Here is a 15,451-nt window from a genome sequence, read left to right as displayed (position 1 = left end):
CTCTGATGAAAGAAATGCCTGAGGATACTGAGAGTCACAGGGTGGGTACAGAGCACAAGCTGGTCTCATAGATTAACAGTATCACTCTGCTCACCTTTCCCTGGGGGTTCCTACAGCCACAGTTATTCTTCCTCTCCTCTGGGCAATGACCGGTTTTTGTTGATGACAACTTAGGGCAACCAAAATAAGTGCACAAGCAGCCCAGTGCCGGTGATAATGAAGTTATGTTGGTGTTGATGGTGACTTGGTTGGTGCCACATCCGCCACTGGGTTTGTCTAACAGCCCAAAGCTTACCCCGGGCTGGTGCAGCCCCAGACAAAGCAGCAGGAAGGGGACAAAGGCAGGAGCTTCTTCCATGGCCACAGGCTGCAGTGACAGATGCTGAGACACCAGCACAACACCCTCTAGAGGCACCAACACGGCACCCACAGCACTGGTCACAGAGCCACAGAATGATTTAGGTTGGAAAAGACCTCCGAGATCATTGAATACAACCTTTGACTGATCACCACATTGTCAATTAGATCATGGTTCTAAGTGCCACATGCTCTCATCCCTTGAACACAAATGAAACAAGATGGAGCATCTGGCAAAGCTGGTGGGAAGGAGATCCCACTTTCCCCCTCAGCATGGCTCAGGGCCGCCCCACGGGCACACACGACAGGGACAGCGCTTGGAGATGGCTGCTGGAGCACATCCTACACCCCTGCTCTGCACAGCGAGACCCACCCTGCGCTCCAGCAAGTCCCCTTTGCTTGGTTTCTCCCACTGAATCATCTTGGAATGAGGAAGAATGTTACCAGCAAAATAGTAAATGGTTTTTCAATGCAAATTGTTATCCAGCTGATTCAAAAGAAAAGCTTCTCTTTGACCACAACATGGGGTGAGATTATCTAGAAAACGACAGAAATGTTGTTTTGACTATTCTGCACATATTAGACAAGATGAGGAAATGGTGCTTCAGAGAAGCAATGAGATTCCGGAAAGAGGAATTATACAAGGAACACACAAATCATGGAAAGACTGGCGTTCACTCCAGCTTCAGGGACTCGGCTCTCAGGCCCAGAGGCCACGCGTGTCCAGCTCCACCCGCAGGCCTCCACCCCTGGGTGGGACAGGCTGAGTTTCAGACTTTGGGACTCGGGATGCCCTGCATCGCCCTCCGGGACTGCTCAGCCCCCCGTGCGGGGCGGCGGGGACAGCCGGGGGGCTGCGGCCACAGCTCCGCCGGCACCGTCCGGGCGGGCCCGGTGTGAGCCGCAGGGCTCGGCCAGCACACACCGGGTGTCCCCCGGGCCTCGCCCGCCCCGCTGCCGCCGCGGGCTCGGCCCGGCCCGTGGCCCCGGTACCGCGTCACATCCGTCGGGGCCCGATGATGCAGGCGCGGGATCCCCGCGCATCCGGTCACTCGCAGCGCAGCCGGGAGCGGGGCCATGGGCGCCGCCCGCGATGCGGAGCAGCAGCCGGGGCCGCCGGGCGAGGAGGGCCCGGGTGATGCCGAGGAGCAGCTGGTCAGCACGGTGAGGAGGGGGCCGGGCCGGGCCGGGCCGGGCGGGCGGCGGCGGGACCGCGGCTGACGCGTGTGTCCCGCAGAGCCCCTGGAACATCATGATCAAGCACCGGCAGGTGCAGCGGCGCGGACGGCGCTCCCAGATGACCACCAGGTACGGCGGGACCGGGATGAGCGGCCAGGGCACGTGGTGGATGGAGGGCGAGGGTGGAACAGCTGGACAGAGGGAGGATCGGGTTAGACCGGGCCGGGCCAGGGGGTTCTGCTCCCTCCTCCTGAGTGCTCCACCGCAGCTTCACGGACCCGAGCGTGTCCATGGACCTGCTGCGCGCCGTGCTGCAGCCCAGCATCAACGAGGAGATCCGGGGCATCTTCAACAAGTACATGAAGGTGAGCGCTGGGGACAGGTGGGCAGCGGCAGGTGCATGGGGACAGCTCGGATGCCACCGAGACCATCGTGCCTGTGTGTGGGAGCTGAGCCAACACGCGCAGGCTGTCACCCTCTCCTGCCTTTTCCCCTCCAGTTTTTCCAGACAGCAGCAATCAACGTGCGTGATAATGTTGGGGAGGAGGTGGACCCAGAGCAGCTCATCCAGGAGACGTGTAGGAGTTGCCTGGAGCAGGTGGGTGCTGGTGAGGTGTTTCTTGGGTGTCCAGCCAAGCAAAGCTGCCTGGCTAGAATGTGTCCCTCTTAAAACCTGTGCTGTCACCATGAGGGGACATATGCAGCCCTTGTGTGACTGCTGTGTTGGGATTCATTCTCACTGGGAAGAAGGGAGCAGTCAGGGCTGGGCAGCTTATGCTGCTTTTTCTCACTGCTGCTGTAGGAACATGGCACACTGCTGAAGTCACACAGAAACTGCCCCCAGCACCCGTCAGAGGGTCCTGGCAGGGGAGGGCAGGATTTTTTCTTTTCACATCTTGCTTATCTGCCAGTTTGTCAGAATTTATCATGCTCAGATTGTGCTTTTGCATCTGGCTGTCTGTGGAAGCATGGTCTAGTAGCACTCCAAAAGCAAAGCTGTTTCAGGGCTTTTAGGTAGATATGTAGATCTGTGGGGGTTGCTTATGGGGCCTTCTCTGAGCCCAGAATCTATGGAACCTTCTTTGTCTTCCTGCAGGCCAAACTGTTGTTCTCTGATGGCAAAAAGGTGGTTCCCAGGTTGCCCCATGAACAGGCAGTGCCAAAGGTAATTGTACACAGAGGTTTGAATGACTTGTGAGAGCTGGGAGAAGAAGAGTTGGGATCACTTCGTTGTCTGGTTCTTCTTGGCTGCCAGTGCAGTGGTGCAGAGGCAGAGTGGGGGATGTTTGGCTTGAAGGGAATACAGGGCAGGGGGAATCCCAGGTGTGGGTGCTGCTTGTTGCAGTTCAATGCTGTTCACAGAGGTGGGCTGGGGTCAGTGTTCACCTGGCCAGGTAGGGAGAAGAGCCTTGCTCATCCCACTGCCCTTCCCCTTCCAGCGTGCCCGACAGATGGATGAGGAGCTGAGCCGTCGAGGGAGCCCCATTCCAAAAAAGGTAGGGTGGTTTTCCCCACAAGAGATTTTATGTTTTGGGAAACCTGGCCATTCCCACAGTGTGAGTGCATGGAGGTGCACAGGCAGGTTTTTGAGGCATTGGAGGTGCTCTCTCTGGTGCCAGGCAGTGTTTTTGCCTGTGACTAAAGTAGCTTCCCTGTGAGAGGGAGAGTTGCTGAGAGGGTTCCCTCAACCAGCACAGCTGAGTCACAGAAGGGTTTCTTCCATGCAGAGGAAGGGGCGGCCTCCAGGACAGAGCCTGTCAAATGACCGTGGAGTCTCAGGCATGGCACCGTGAGTACAAACACTGAGCTAGAGCTCCTGTTTTGGGAGGGCAGGGGGAATGAGGCTGCCTGTGGGGAGCACAGAAACCCCACAGACTCCTCTCCTACAGAGGGGTGATGGGAGTTCTGGGTGTGGACAGAAGCAGGGTTAGGTTGAGGTGTTCCCTTCAGGAGGCAAAGACATTCAAATAAGTGGTTTTAAACAGGCCCAAAGGTGTGAAAAGGTCCAGATGGACCATCCAGAGTGAGTGGTGAGACATGGGGGGTGGTGGGATCTGGGCAGCCAGGAGAAGAGAATGGGCAGCAAAGCTGAGGGTCCAAAGCTGGGTGCTATGGGAGAGTGGAGGGTGTGAAAAAGGGTGGATCTGGAAGGGCTTGGGCTCAGTCCCTGCTGCTGACGGTGACTGAGCTGATTCCACTGGGACGCATTCTTACTGTGTTTTCTTTCCTCTCAGGTGGAAGCTCAAAGTCTCTGAGCCTGTGAAAAGGGATGGACCAAAGGTATTAGCTGTCCGACACTGCTGGGCTCCCTCTCTCCTCCCCTTTGCTCCCCCTAGCAGAGCCCTGCAGCTGCAGGAGCAGAGGCTGTGCTCTGGCCTGATGGGGCCCTGGGCAGGGGTGGAGCAAGAAGAGGAAGCGAAGTGCCCGGAGGCCTTTGCTGGTCTCCCCAGGCACCATAGCCTATAGCCCTGCGGTGTGGTGCCGCTGAGGGAGACCTGAGGGGACCAGGAGTAGCCTGGAGAATCCCACAAGTGTTTCCCATGAGGGAAACTGCTTAGATCAGCCCAGACAGAATGTAACGTCCCTCCCCTGCGGAAGGCTGGAGGTCTGTGGCCAGCTCCCTCCCTCCCAGTCTGGAGGCAGCTCCAAGGTTCCAAGGTTGTCAGAGAGCCAAGGCTTGTGGAGCATGGCCAGCAGCAACTTCATTTCTAATGTTGCCCCTTTTCCAATTGCTCTGTAGTGGGATCCATCCCGACTGACTGAAACCACAACCTTTGTGCTGGGATCTCGAGCAAACAAGTAAGGAATGGCCCTGTCGATGGAGGGTGGTGTCCCCAGGCAGGAGCCCGTGACACTCCTCCCGTCACTTCGCTTCTCTGCCTCAAAAGCAGTAGGAAGGGCTTGGGGAGGAGAGGGGTGTCCCTGTGCCACCACAGCTGCCCTCCCCACAACCCTAACACCCCTCATGTTCCTATTGCAGAGCTCTCGGGATGGGAGGAACAAGAGGGCGACTCTACATCAAGCATCCCCACCTCTTTAAGGTCAGGTGCCACAGCCAGATGGTTTCCCATGGGAATTGGGAGCGTGTGCTTCAGCTCCCTTGTTTACTTCCACCCCCATGCCCTTGTTTGTTATCTTCGAGCACGTTCCCAAGGTCTGGCTAGCACACAGAACATGAGCCAATGTTGTTGCATCCCGCTGAGGCGGTGGATTTGCCAGAGCCAGGGCTGAGGCTGGAGCAGGGCAGGCGGAACGGGGGGCAGAGCAGAGCGGGGTGCAGCGTCCCACAGGAGCGGGCTTTTAGGGGAGGGTCTGTCACCCGTTCTCAGCTCGGTCCTTGCTGCTTTGTTGTAGTACGCGGCTGACCCGCAGGATAAGCACTGGCTGACAGAGCAGCAGCACATGAGGGCCATTGGGGGCAAGATGGTGAGTACGGCCGGGCACAGGGCCCGCCACAGGGCCAGCACGGGCGGAGGAGCCACGGGCCAGGTGGCAGTGGCAGGAGGATAGGCAGGGCACCGGGACACAGTGCTGCCAAGGTCCATCCCCTGCCCACAGGACTGGGGCGTGGGCCAGGAGGCACAGCTGGCTCCCACGGGGACAGCGGTTGCTGGGGGAAGTGGCCGTGCCCTGGCTGCCCCACACAGGAATCCTGAGGTGTTCCCCACCTTGTGCCACAGGCCTACCTCCTCATTGAAGAGGACATTCGGGATTTGGCTGCCAGTGAGGATTACAGGTGAGGACTAAAGCAGACACTCTGAAAGTGCTGCTGTGCCTGGGGCTGCTTTCCTGGGGGCCTTCAGCATGTCCCCCCTCACTGCTGCACTGCAGGGGTGTCCTGTGTGGGAGGGGCTCTCTCCATGATGGTTGTGGGGCTCGGTCAGGGTTGGGGTTTGGTGCCCAAGGGCCGTGGTGGGCGATTAAGGTTTGGACTTGGGGGTACATGGTAGGTTTGGGCTCAGTGCTGAGTAAGATCAGTGGTAGGTTTGGTGGATCTGCGCTTGGTAGTGATTTGTGCCAGGGGACATGGCAGATTCGGGGTCAGTAGTGAGTGCTGGAGACCCTCCATGTCACTTTCCTTCCTCACCAGGGACTCTGTTGATCTGCGGCTGGAAGAGCTGAAGCCCTTCATCCCACCAGCCTGGATGACTGAGAAGATGCAGAAGCACATGGAGACGCTTCGCCGCGGGGGAGACGTGCCGCCCCCCGAGGAGCCCCCCGAACCCTGATGCCCCCCGAACCCTGATACCCCCCCAATAAAGCCGCTTCGTTCCCATGTCGCCACCTCCTGGGGACCGGGCCGGGGCTGTGGGGCCGTTTAAGGGCCTGCGGGACCCGCGGTTCCGCCCCTCGCGGGGCGCTGACCAATCACAGCGCTGCGCGTCAGCGCGGGCGGGCAGTCAGCAGCCGCTGGCCGTTACCGTGGGAGCTGCATCCTCGGCGGGCGGTGATTGGCCGGCTCGAACCGGGCTGCGCGCTGATTGGTGGGGGGGCCGCACGCGGAAATATTCAAACGGGGCGCGGGGCCAGCGTACCGGAGAGTGTCCGGGATCGGGACTGCGACCGAGCCGCTCCTGCACCGGAGAGGGGTCGGGACCGAGCCGCTCTTGCACCGAAGAAGGGGTCGGAACCGAGCCGCTCCTGAACCGGAAAGCGTCTAGAACGGGGATTGGGATTAGGCCGCCGCCGCACGGGAGAGCCCCAAGCACCGCCGTTCGGCACTGGGGAGCCCCGCTAGGGGAGCCCTGACCGCCGCTCGGTACCGGTAGAGCCTCAGAGGGGCCCGAGTCCTGCTCCGAGCGGGACTGCGGAAGGAGCCAGCGAAGCCCGGTGCGGCGCCGCCCGGGAGCGGGAGCCGCGTCCAGCCCGTGACCAGCCGGCAGCTGCGGCCGGAGCCCGGTGTGCCGGTCCGGGAGCTGCTATGGCCTCACAGAACGCCGACCCCGCCGCCGTGTCCAGCGCAGCAGCCCGCAAAGCGGCCGAGACCGGGGCCACGGCGGCCCGCGGCGCGGTGGGGAAGAGGTGAGCGGGGCCGGGGTCGGGGCTGAGGGCGGGGGCTGCCCCGGGGAACCGGCCAGTAACGTGTGATTTCCCCGCAGGCTGCAGCAAGAACTGATGGCGCTGATGGTGAGTGGGGCCCCTGGGCCGAGTCGGGGTTTGGGGATCCTGGGACCAAGCCCGGGGCTGGGGGTCCCAAAGGCACCTGGGGCTGAACTAGGGTGTGGGGTTGGGTATCTCGGGGTGTCCTGGGTCGCCCTGACGCGCTGCCCCCGCAGATGTCCGGTGACAAAGGCATTTCTGCCTTCCCCGAGTCCGACAATCTCTTCAAGTGGATCGGGACCATCGACGGCGCCGCCGGGACGGTGAGAGGGGAGATCCCGGTCGACGGGGGGGGGCATACCCTGCTCCACCTTCCTGCCTTCAGCTGAGGGTGGTCCCAGCCCTCCACTGCCCCTGTAACTCTTTTTCCCTAAGGCTTTCCCCCACCTCTAGGGCTACAGCCCCTCCTAACTCCTGTCCCACTCGACTCCCACCCCCAGGCCTATGAGGAGCTGCGGTACAAATTGTCGCTGGAGTTCCCCAGCGGGTATCCCTACACAGCACCCACCGTGCGGTTCCTGACCCCCTGCTACCACCCCAACGTCGACACCCAGGGCAATATCTGCCTCGACATCCTCAAGGAAAAATGGTCGGCGCTGTATGATGTCCGCACCATCCTGCTCTCCATACAGAGCCTGCTGGCAGGTGGGTCTAGTGGGCAAACTGCTGCTCCAGTGGAGTGTTGGGGGTAAGGGGTGATGATGGTGGTGGTGGTGGGGATCTCCAACCCAGATCAGGGCTCAAGGGTGTCCAGGTCACCCCCCACCAGCTAACCCAGCCACTGTTTCCAGAGCCAAACATCGAGAGCCCTCTGAACACACATGCCGCTGAACTCTGGAAGAACCAAGTTGGTGAGTGGCTGAAGCAGAACCCTCCTGCCCCCTCCCCAGTGGGACAGGCAGTAGCACAGCCCCCAGTGCCTGTCTGGCCCCACAGCTGCCCTGGCTGCTGCCTCAGGACCCTTGACATCACGTTCCTCTCTCTCCTCAGCCTACAAGAAGTATGTGCGGGAGACGTACAACAAGCAGACCAAGAGCCAGGAGACCTGACCGTCACCACCCCCCAATACACCCCCTCCCTCCCAGCTGTCCCCTGTGTTCTGTATCATAGGCTGTTTTTAAATTAATGTTGCAGTCCGAGCCACGGTTAATGTATAAATAAATGCACATTTATAACTTCTGTAGGGGATTCTATGGCAGCCCTGGCACACCCTGAGTGTCCAGAGGCCCCTATGTGAGTGTGGGCAGGTAGGGTGGAAGGGACACTGTGATCTCTGTGGGGTAACAGGAGCTTTATCAATATTTGGAGGCCTGGAGTGGTCCCATTCCTTCTGCAGCGTGGGAGCAGCCCCCACCATCACCTGCAAAGGCAGGGGTTGAGGACTGTAGGTGTACATAGGGCCTCTGTCCCCTGCTCTGTGACAGGGGTGCCACCTCTGCTGCTATCTCCTGGCCCCCTAGCTCACAGCACCCCACAGCAGTGCCCAGCACAGGGGCCTCCCCAGGCTGCTCTCTCTGTGGTGCCGCTTGTCTCTGCTGGCTGTGTGGTCTCTGTGGCTTCCACTGTCCATGGTGGAATGTTGGCTCCGCTCTCCATCTCTGCCAACGTGGCCCTCACCTGCTCGATCTCCTCCTCTAAGCACTGGGTGGGTGGGGGCTGGGTGGGACCCCCTCCTCGCCGGCTGGGCAGCCCCCAGCCCCCCAGCCCAGTGTGCAGTGGGGCAATACCACCCCCTTTCACAGAGAAGAGCTGGCAGAGGTGCTGGGCTCTGTACAGGTCTTGCAGGAAGAGCTCCAGGACGGAAAGGAAGAGCACCCACAGCCGCTCCAGCTCCTGCTGCTCCCGGGGGCTCACTGGGGCCTGTCGCAGCCCCTCTAGCAGCACCCGTCGCAGCCCTGTGGGATACGCGTGCTGAGCAGGGGCAGCTCTGGAGCCTCTCCTTGGCCCCAGTGTGGGTGCAGAGGTTCCCCGCGGCTGCTGCCCGGTCCAGCAGTTTCCTCCTTACCCATGCTGAGCTCACAGGCCTCTGCGCTCCTCCTGCGTCGCTCCTCACGCAGCTGAGGGCTGTCACTGCTCCCCCCAAGCTGCAGCACCAGCTGCCGGTGTCCGGCCGTGGCCTTGCAGAGGGCAACCTGGGCTGTGGCACACGTTCCCACTGCCCCCCGCCCACGGCACGCATCCCTTCTGCCTGGTGCCATTACACCCCGTGAATACAGGGCAGGGGCAGGATGCCCACGGTGGTCGCTGGCTCTCCAGGGGACTCGGCTGCTCTGTGCCACAGCGCTGCGGGTATGTGACCAGCTCTGAGCTGTGTCTGGGTCCGGTGGTCCCACCCACCCTGGCTGGGAACTGTACTCCGCCTCATCCCTCTTGCTGTGCTCCACCCCAGCTGGTCCCCGGGGAGCTGTGATGTTCAGCAGGCTGGCACAGCCTCTTCAGAGAGACATGCAGAGACAAGTGTCACCCTTCCTCTGTGAGGAGAGGGCTGCTCCTGCCCTTCCACCTTCTAGCCAGGTCCTCTGGGTGGGAGATGTGGGTCCCAGTGTGGGGCAGGTAGTAGTGGCTCTCTAGGACCCCTGTGGTCCCACAGCCCTGCTCTGGAAGACCCTCGGGGCCAGGGCCATGCTCTCTCGCCCTCTGGCGTGTGAACGAGCTGCTCTGCATGGAAACTCTGAGCTCAGCACTGGCGCCTGCTCAAGAGCCCGTGGGAACCACAACTCTGGGCTGCCCCTGCAGCACCGCCCTGTGGCGTGAGCTCGCCCACGTTCCCTCCCTGGGGAGCTGAGCAGGGGCACACTGACACTACCCCCACCCCATGCACCCCCAGTGAAATCCTACACCAGCAGCTCAAGCCTTTCCTCTTTAATTGAGGCTTGAATCAAAGCCACAGGTGACAGATGGGAGGAAAAGCTCAGCCGCCGGTGGTGAGATGAGACCGGGATCCTGGCACGGAGCAAGGTCCCAGCCAGTGCTGAGGGCCAGATGCTGTGGAGCTGCTGCTCCCTGGACAGCAGGGGAGCAGGGCTGGGTGCAGCAGCCGGCCCTAGGAATGTCTGGTCCCTTACTGCACACCCTCCATCATCTTCAGGAACTCTGCAAGAAAGCAGCAGCCTCAGCCCATGGCCCTGCCTGGGTGCACAACATGTGTGCTTGGCTGGGGCCATCGCTCACCATCAAAATCGATGCGACCATCATTGTTCTTGTCTGAGTCCTTCATCATGTCCTCTATGTCGTCATCAGTGACAGGCTCCCCAGTGGCTCTCAGGATCTCACCCAGCTCCTCAATGTCAATGAACCCATCCGCATTCCTGCAGAAGGGTGAGGGAGGGATGGGACCTTACTTGCCCCCACAGACAGGATGGGTCACTTTGCCCCTACACTCACCGGTCAAAGATGCGGAAGCAGTTGGCCAGCTCCTCCTCAGACTTGCCTTTGGCATCCTCTTTCATCTGGCGCACCATCATGACCAAGAACTCCTCAAAGTCGATGGTGCCGCTGCCTGTGGGGAAGAAGCCAAGCATGGGTCAGGCTGCCTGCCCAGGGTCCAGTACCCCTCCACCAACCACCAAGGGCTACTCACCATCCTCGTCCACCTCCTCAATTATGGCATCCAACTCCTCTTTGGTGGGGTTCTGGCCCAGCATTCTCATCACCGTCCCCAGCTCCTTGGTGCTGATGTCTCCACCGCCATCAGCATCAAACATGTCGAAGGCGGCTTTGAACTCTGTAGAGAGACAGGTCAGGTCTCCACACAATGGGACAGAGCCAGGCCTTGCACCATGGCCATGTCTGACCCCTGTCACTGCCATCCCCACACTCACCCGCAATCATCTCCTCGCTGAGGAAGGCACGGGCTTCTGCCTGCTGGTCCGTCTGCAAGGCAAGGGACAGGGGTCACCGCACCATCCATATCAGGCCACAGACCCCTCACACAGCATGGCCCAACCGGCCTGGCTGTGGGAAGAGCGTCTCCCCTGCTGCAGGACAATCCTATGTTGGCATGAGCCACAGACACCAGCAACCCCTACAGTTCTGATCCCTTCCAGGCATCCATGAACAATGTGGGCTTCAGGGAGCCGTCAGCTCGAGTCTCCCACTATCTGGGGGGCTCCATTGTGCTGGGGTCATGGTCCCTTTGTACAGCCTTGGCATCCTGGGCATGCAGTGTTATTTTTGGGATCTCCTCAGCTCCCCTTGTAGGGATTGCTGGGGCTACAGCCGTGGCACCTGTCAACCCTGATCAAGTTTCTCCTGGAGGCGCAGGCCGGCCCTGGAGCCAGCAGCGATACTGTGTCGCATGACCCAGCACTCGGCTTTCAGCCACCCCCTGCCACCACTGCCTCTGTGCAGCTCTGAGCTCTGAACAGGGCTGAGATGGTGTCCCCAGGCACCTGCACTCCCTCAGCAGCCACACAGTCACCCTCAGATCTGTCCTGCAGGGGCTCTGTATCACCCCAATGCTTCCCTGCCCTCACCACCATGGTCAGCCCAGCATTGGGGACCATATCCCTACTGCCCTCTGCAGAGGCACCTCCACAGCTCAAATCCCCCTGGTGCCTCCTGCCCAGTCAGGTCTTGTCCTGGCACACAGCACATAGCACACAGCACACAGCACACAGGAGCGCTTACCATCTTGGGAATTTATGGTGCTTCCCACCCCCAGAGAACCACCAGGTCCTGCAGCAGGAACTCCCAGAAGCTTCGTGGTGCCCCTGGCACCCCAATTTGTACTGTCTCCTCTGTGGGATGTGTCTCCAGCTACTGCCCCCTGGCCCCCTCAGCCTATCAGTGCTCTGGTAGCACCCAGCCCTTCTCACTGGCAACTGGTGCCTTTACCTAATTTAGCCAAAGCTTTATTGGCCAAGAGCTGGGATTAACGTGGGGATGAGGCTGAGATGGAAATTCAAGCCCTTCAGGAGGGAGACCGAAGTTGTGGCAGGAGCACAGCTCTGCCCACCCCCAACATCCCCATCCAAGGCAGCTCAGCAATGAGGGGGTTAAAAATAGCCCTGGAGCCATCAGCATCACCCGGGTAAGGGGGACAAGGTCCCCCCTGCACAAGGGGCACAGGCTATCACCCACTGGCCCCTGAAAATGCAGCCTTTCCCGGGTAAAGCTCCCAATACCAAGCTGGTTTTCCCCAGTGCAGTGTCCCCCCACTTGCATCCCCATTTTCTGCTCCAGGGGACCCAGGCAGAGCAGTGTTGAAGCCCCCTGCCCCAGATAAGGAAGGGGTCCCCAGTGGAGCCTAGGGCATGAAGTCCCTGTAGAGATTTGGACCATGAGCCCCATGGTTTGGGGTCCCCAGCACTGTTGGCATCTGGTTCCGGAAATGGCTCCATCTTTTCGTGCTTCTGAGGAGTGGGAATTATGCCCGGTGCCTCCTCGAAGGCTCAGTCCTCACACTCACAGCCCATGCCAGCCACTGCTGCCAGGACCAGCTGGGACTGGTGGCTCTGGGGACACACTGGCCAAGTGGCCCATGCCCTGTGGTGCTCAGTCTCAGGGCTGCAGTAAAGTCAGGGTGACAGATCCCTGTCCCATAAGGTCCCAGTGCCAGGGACACCCAGGGCTTTCCTGGCTCCTGGTTTTGCCAGGACCCTCATTCACCAGGTGGGAGCTGGGAGCAAGTCCAGCCCCTAGTGCATCCCACCCTGCCCAGGGAAGCTCAGGGGTCCCATCTGAGCCCGGGTGGGGTGCAGGGTGCTGGAACACGGTGCAGTGAGCAAACGATGGACAGAGCGATGGCAGCAGCTGGGCTGGTTCCTCGATATTTATAGACATTCCCAAGGAAGTGGTGAGGAGTGAGCAGGCAGGCACTAAAAATGGCTGGGCAAGTGCTGAAAGCACAGCCTGGCTATGGGGTGCATGGTGAGGCTGACTGAGGCCAGGGTGGCAGGATGCCAGGGTGGGCTGGGGGACATCCCAGTGGGATCGGGAACCTGTGTCTGGGGTACCAGGATACAGGTGTGTTGGGGAACCTGTCAGGGCACAACGGTGCCAGGGTATTGGGGTATCAAGACCCTGGGACACCACAGCGCCGAGCACGGGAGTGTGGAGTTCCTGCGACCCCAGGGCAGATACCTGGGGCTCGGCCCGACCAGGACATCCCGGACAGGGGACAGAGGAACCGAGACCTGGAAGGGAGGGGTCGGTTCATAGACAGGGGCTGCGAGCAGCGCCGGGCTGAGCCCTGGCCCGAGAGTCCCGGACGGTGCTGCAGGGACCGATCCCGATCTCGGCCGTGTCGGGCAGCGCCGGGGGAGTCGATCCCGATGGTGCCGGACTGTGCCGCAGGCTCCGATCCCGATCCCGATCCCGGCCGTGCCGGGCGGTGCCGGCTCCGCCGCTCCGATCCGGGTTCCCGGCGGGGGCGGAGCCGCGCAGGGAGGACCCGGGGACGAGCCGTGGTGGAGCGGCCATCGCCCGCCACTACCCGGCTCAACCCGGCCCGGCCCGGTGCAGCGCGAACGGACCGGGGCGGGGCCAGCACCGGGAGGGTGTCCCGGGGCCGGGCTGTCCCCGCGCGGGGCCGTGCCGCGGTGGGCAGCCCCCGGCCCCGCCGTGCCGCGGTGCCGGCCCGGACCCCCCGGCAGCGATGGCCGCCCGCATCCTGCACCGGCTGCGGCACGCGCTGGCGGGCGAGGGCGGCCGGGAGGAGCCGGCGGGCGGCGGCGGCGAGGCCGAGGATTGCCCGGAGAGCCCGGAGCTGGAGGACGACACCGAGGGGCTGTCGACGCGCCTCAGCGGCACCCTGAGTTTCACCAGCCACGAAGACGAGGAGGTAGAGGAGGAGGGGGACGGAGCTAGCGAGGAGCTGGAGGAGCCGCCGCAGGCGCCGGGGACGGCAGCAGGCACGGAGGACGGAGGCAGGTGCTGGGGTGGTGAGCTGGGGGGACTTCAGGGACACTGGTGCGCTGGTGGCGTCCGGCAGCCCGACAGATGTCAGAGCCGTGTCCCCACGGAGGGCACTGACCACCCCTCTCCCACAGAGTGGGTCTCTGCGGCGGAGCGTCCCGGCAGCAGCCTGCTGACCCGGCAGCTGCAGGAGCTCTGGCGGAGGTCGCGGGGCAGCGTGGCACCGCAGCGGCTGCTCTTCGAGGTCACCAGCGCCAGCGTGGTCAGCGAGCGCTCTTCCAAGTACGTGGTGAGTGAGCCCGGCGCGGCTGGGCGGGCACGGGGTGCGTACGAGTCCTGCTCTCCCCGGGACAGGGATCCCGCGGGGCTGGCGCTTATTTTTTTCTCTTTCCCCGTGCTGCTCGGATGGTGCTGGCGGCTCAGATGAGCCTCAGGTAACTATTGCTGATGGGTGCTGCGGCTGCAGCAGCCCAGTCCACTCCCTTCTGTCTGGGCAAACTCCCCCAGCCCGTTGTGGCCGCACACCCTGCTGTGCCGGTAGAAACGTGCCCATAGCACTGCCTGACAGGTGCCTCCCCCGCAGCTCTACACCATCTACCTGATCCGCTCTGGCCAGTTTGACAAGGCCCCTGCCACCATCGCCCGGCGCTACTCAGACTTCGAGCAGCTGAACCGCCGCCTGCGCTGCCGCTTCAGCTGCGACATGGCCGGCGTTGCCTTCCCTAGGAAGAGACTGCGCCGGAACTTCACTGCTGAGACCATTGCCAAGCGGAGCCGAGCCTTCGAACAGTTCTTGTCCCATCTGCACTCCATCGACGAGATCCGCCGCTCTCCTGAGTTCCTCGAGTTCTTCTTCCTACCGGACCTGCAGGCCGCACAGCGCCTGACCTGCACCGGCATGTACCGCGAGGCCCTGGCCACCTGGGCCAATGCCTACCGGCTGCAGGACCGGCTGGGGGTCTGCAGCTCCGGCCGCTTCCTGCTGACACTGGCTGGACTGGCCGTCTGCCACCAGGAGCTGGACCAGCTCAGTGAGGCCCATGGCTACTGTGAGCAGGCGCTGCAGCTGCTGGAGGCCCAGGGCAGCCACCCACTCCTGGGACCCTTCCTGCAGGCCCACGTCCACCTGGCCTGGAAGGTGGGCAAGGACAAGCGGCGCTCGGAGGCCCGGCTGCAGGACCTGCGGGAAGCTGGGTTGCCCCTGCAGCAGCAACCTTCCCTGAAGGAATGCCTGATCAAGGAGCCTCTGGAATAAGCCACCTGTGCCCACATGGGTGAGAGGGCAAGGGCTGTGGGGGGCTCATGCCTGTGGCAGCTGGGAACAGTAAGGGCAATGCCGTGGGTGGCAATAGGGCAGAGGAGCAGCACTGCAGTCCCATGGGCAGCACAGCCCATGCCTGGAGCTGCCTCCTGAATGCACTTTCTCTCTGGTTAGTCTGTCTTGCTGGGCTGGGGACTCAGGGGGGTCCACCACCCACATGGGTGCTGCCAGAAGCTGCTCCCCCTCTCCTGGGGATCCTGGAGTGGCTGAGACTTTAGCTGGGACGTACTGGCACCTTGCAAGGGAACGGGAAAGCTTCTGGCAGGGTCCAGGGCTCTTGCCGGGAACTTCCCATGAAACTTACACAATAGAAAGGACTTTATTAAATAAAGTCTTGGCAGGAAGAAGAGCAAGGCGCTTGCTGTGTCTGTTCAGCCCCACTACCCTAGGGCACCATCAGTGGGAGGCTCAAGCTTCCACACAGAGGTGGGAGTTGCCTCATCTCCTTCTCCCGGCTCCCAGCCAGGCCCAAGCCCAAGCCCAGTCCTGGGAAGGAGCCCAAGGACAAGCAGAAGCAGCAACTGAGGAGCCAAGGCACAAGCAGTGCAGAAGTGAGAAGAGGAAGCAACGTGTACCGAAGTAGCACCTTCCCGTCCTGTGACCCAGCCTGCCATGGGGGCAGAGCTGATCCTGGCA

At 61.7% G+C, this 15,451-nt stretch overlaps 5 protein-coding genes across 7 annotated transcripts; 3 read left to right on the top strand and 2 right to left on the bottom strand.

Annotated features, from left to right (window-relative positions):
* The first annotated feature begins 1,394 nt into the window (after positions 1-1,394).
* Positions 1,395-5,812, top strand: DNTTIP1 (deoxynucleotidyltransferase terminal interacting protein 1). The gene is made up of 13 exons (XM_005524917.3): positions 1,395-1,521; positions 1,595-1,665; positions 1,805-1,901; positions 2,036-2,134; positions 2,633-2,701; positions 2,976-3,032; positions 3,264-3,325; positions 3,771-3,816; positions 4,277-4,335; positions 4,517-4,577; positions 4,891-4,962; positions 5,217-5,272; positions 5,627-5,812. The coding sequence occupies exons 1-13, from the start codon at positions 1,435-1,437 to the stop codon at positions 5,763-5,765; spliced, it is 975 nt and encodes a 324-aa protein (XP_005524974.1). The 5' UTR covers positions 1,395-1,434; the 3' UTR covers positions 5,766-5,812.
* A 241-nt stretch (positions 5,813-6,053) lies between these two features.
* UBE2C (ubiquitin conjugating enzyme E2 C) lies at positions 6,054-7,815 on the top strand. The gene is made up of 6 exons (XM_014254108.2): positions 6,054-6,558; positions 6,636-6,663; positions 6,813-6,899; positions 7,077-7,281; positions 7,428-7,487; positions 7,627-7,815. Exons 1-6 carry the CDS (start codon positions 6,458-6,460, stop codon positions 7,683-7,685), a joined length of 540 nt encoding a protein of 179 aa, XP_014109583.1. The 5' UTR covers positions 6,054-6,457; the 3' UTR covers positions 7,686-7,815.
* A 99-nt stretch (positions 7,816-7,914) lies between these two features.
* Positions 7,915-9,109, bottom strand: LOC102102020 (regulator of G protein signaling 9-binding protein-like). Its single transcript, XM_005524915.3, has 2 exons — positions 8,642-9,109; positions 7,915-8,531 (listed from the first exon to the last, which is right to left on the bottom strand). Exons 1-2 carry the CDS (start codon positions 8,832-8,834, stop codon positions 8,098-8,100), a joined length of 627 nt encoding a protein of 208 aa, XP_005524972.1. The 5' UTR covers positions 8,835-9,109; the 3' UTR covers positions 7,915-8,097.
* A 374-nt stretch (positions 9,110-9,483) lies between these two features.
* On the bottom strand, positions 9,484-11,388 carry TNNC2 (troponin C2, fast skeletal type). Its single transcript, XM_005524713.3, has 6 exons — positions 11,266-11,388; positions 10,458-10,509; positions 10,217-10,360; positions 10,021-10,135; positions 9,808-9,944; positions 9,484-9,729 (listed from the first exon to the last, which is right to left on the bottom strand). The coding sequence occupies exons 1-6, from the start codon at positions 11,266-11,268 to the stop codon at positions 9,698-9,700; spliced, it is 483 nt and encodes a 160-aa protein (XP_005524770.1). The 5' UTR covers positions 11,269-11,388; the 3' UTR covers positions 9,484-9,697.
* A 1,846-nt stretch (positions 11,389-13,234) lies between these two features.
* On the top strand, positions 13,235-15,398 carry SNX21 (sorting nexin family member 21). Of its 3 annotated transcripts, XM_014254149.2 has the most exons (4): positions 13,235-13,505; positions 13,629-13,783; positions 14,078-14,768; positions 15,278-15,398. In XM_014254149.2, the coding sequence occupies exons 1-3, from the start codon at positions 13,235-13,237 to the stop codon at positions 14,747-14,749; spliced, it is 1,098 nt and encodes a 365-aa protein (XP_014109624.2). In that variant the 3' UTR covers positions 14,750-14,768; positions 15,278-15,398. The 3 variants fall into 3 exon arrangements, with proteins under 3 accessions (XP_014109624.2, XP_014109625.2, XP_014109623.2); XM_014254150.2 differs by lacking the exon at positions 15,278-15,398 and having other exon boundaries at positions 13,629-13,776; positions 14,221-15,164; XM_014254148.2 differs by lacking the exon at positions 15,278-15,398 and having other exon boundaries at positions 14,078-15,164.
* Positions 15,399-15,451: the final 53 nt, after the last annotated feature.

This window comes from Pseudopodoces humilis, chromosome 19 (assembly GCF_049639895.1).
Source record: "Pseudopodoces humilis isolate 2021_Gansu_Grassland_sample_001 chromosome 19, ASM4963989v1, whole genome shotgun sequence".
In the NCBI taxonomy this organism is placed as follows: Eukaryota; Metazoa; Chordata; class Aves; order Passeriformes; family Paridae; genus Pseudopodoces; species Pseudopodoces humilis.
This window is presented reverse-complemented; position numbering and strand designations above follow the sequence as displayed.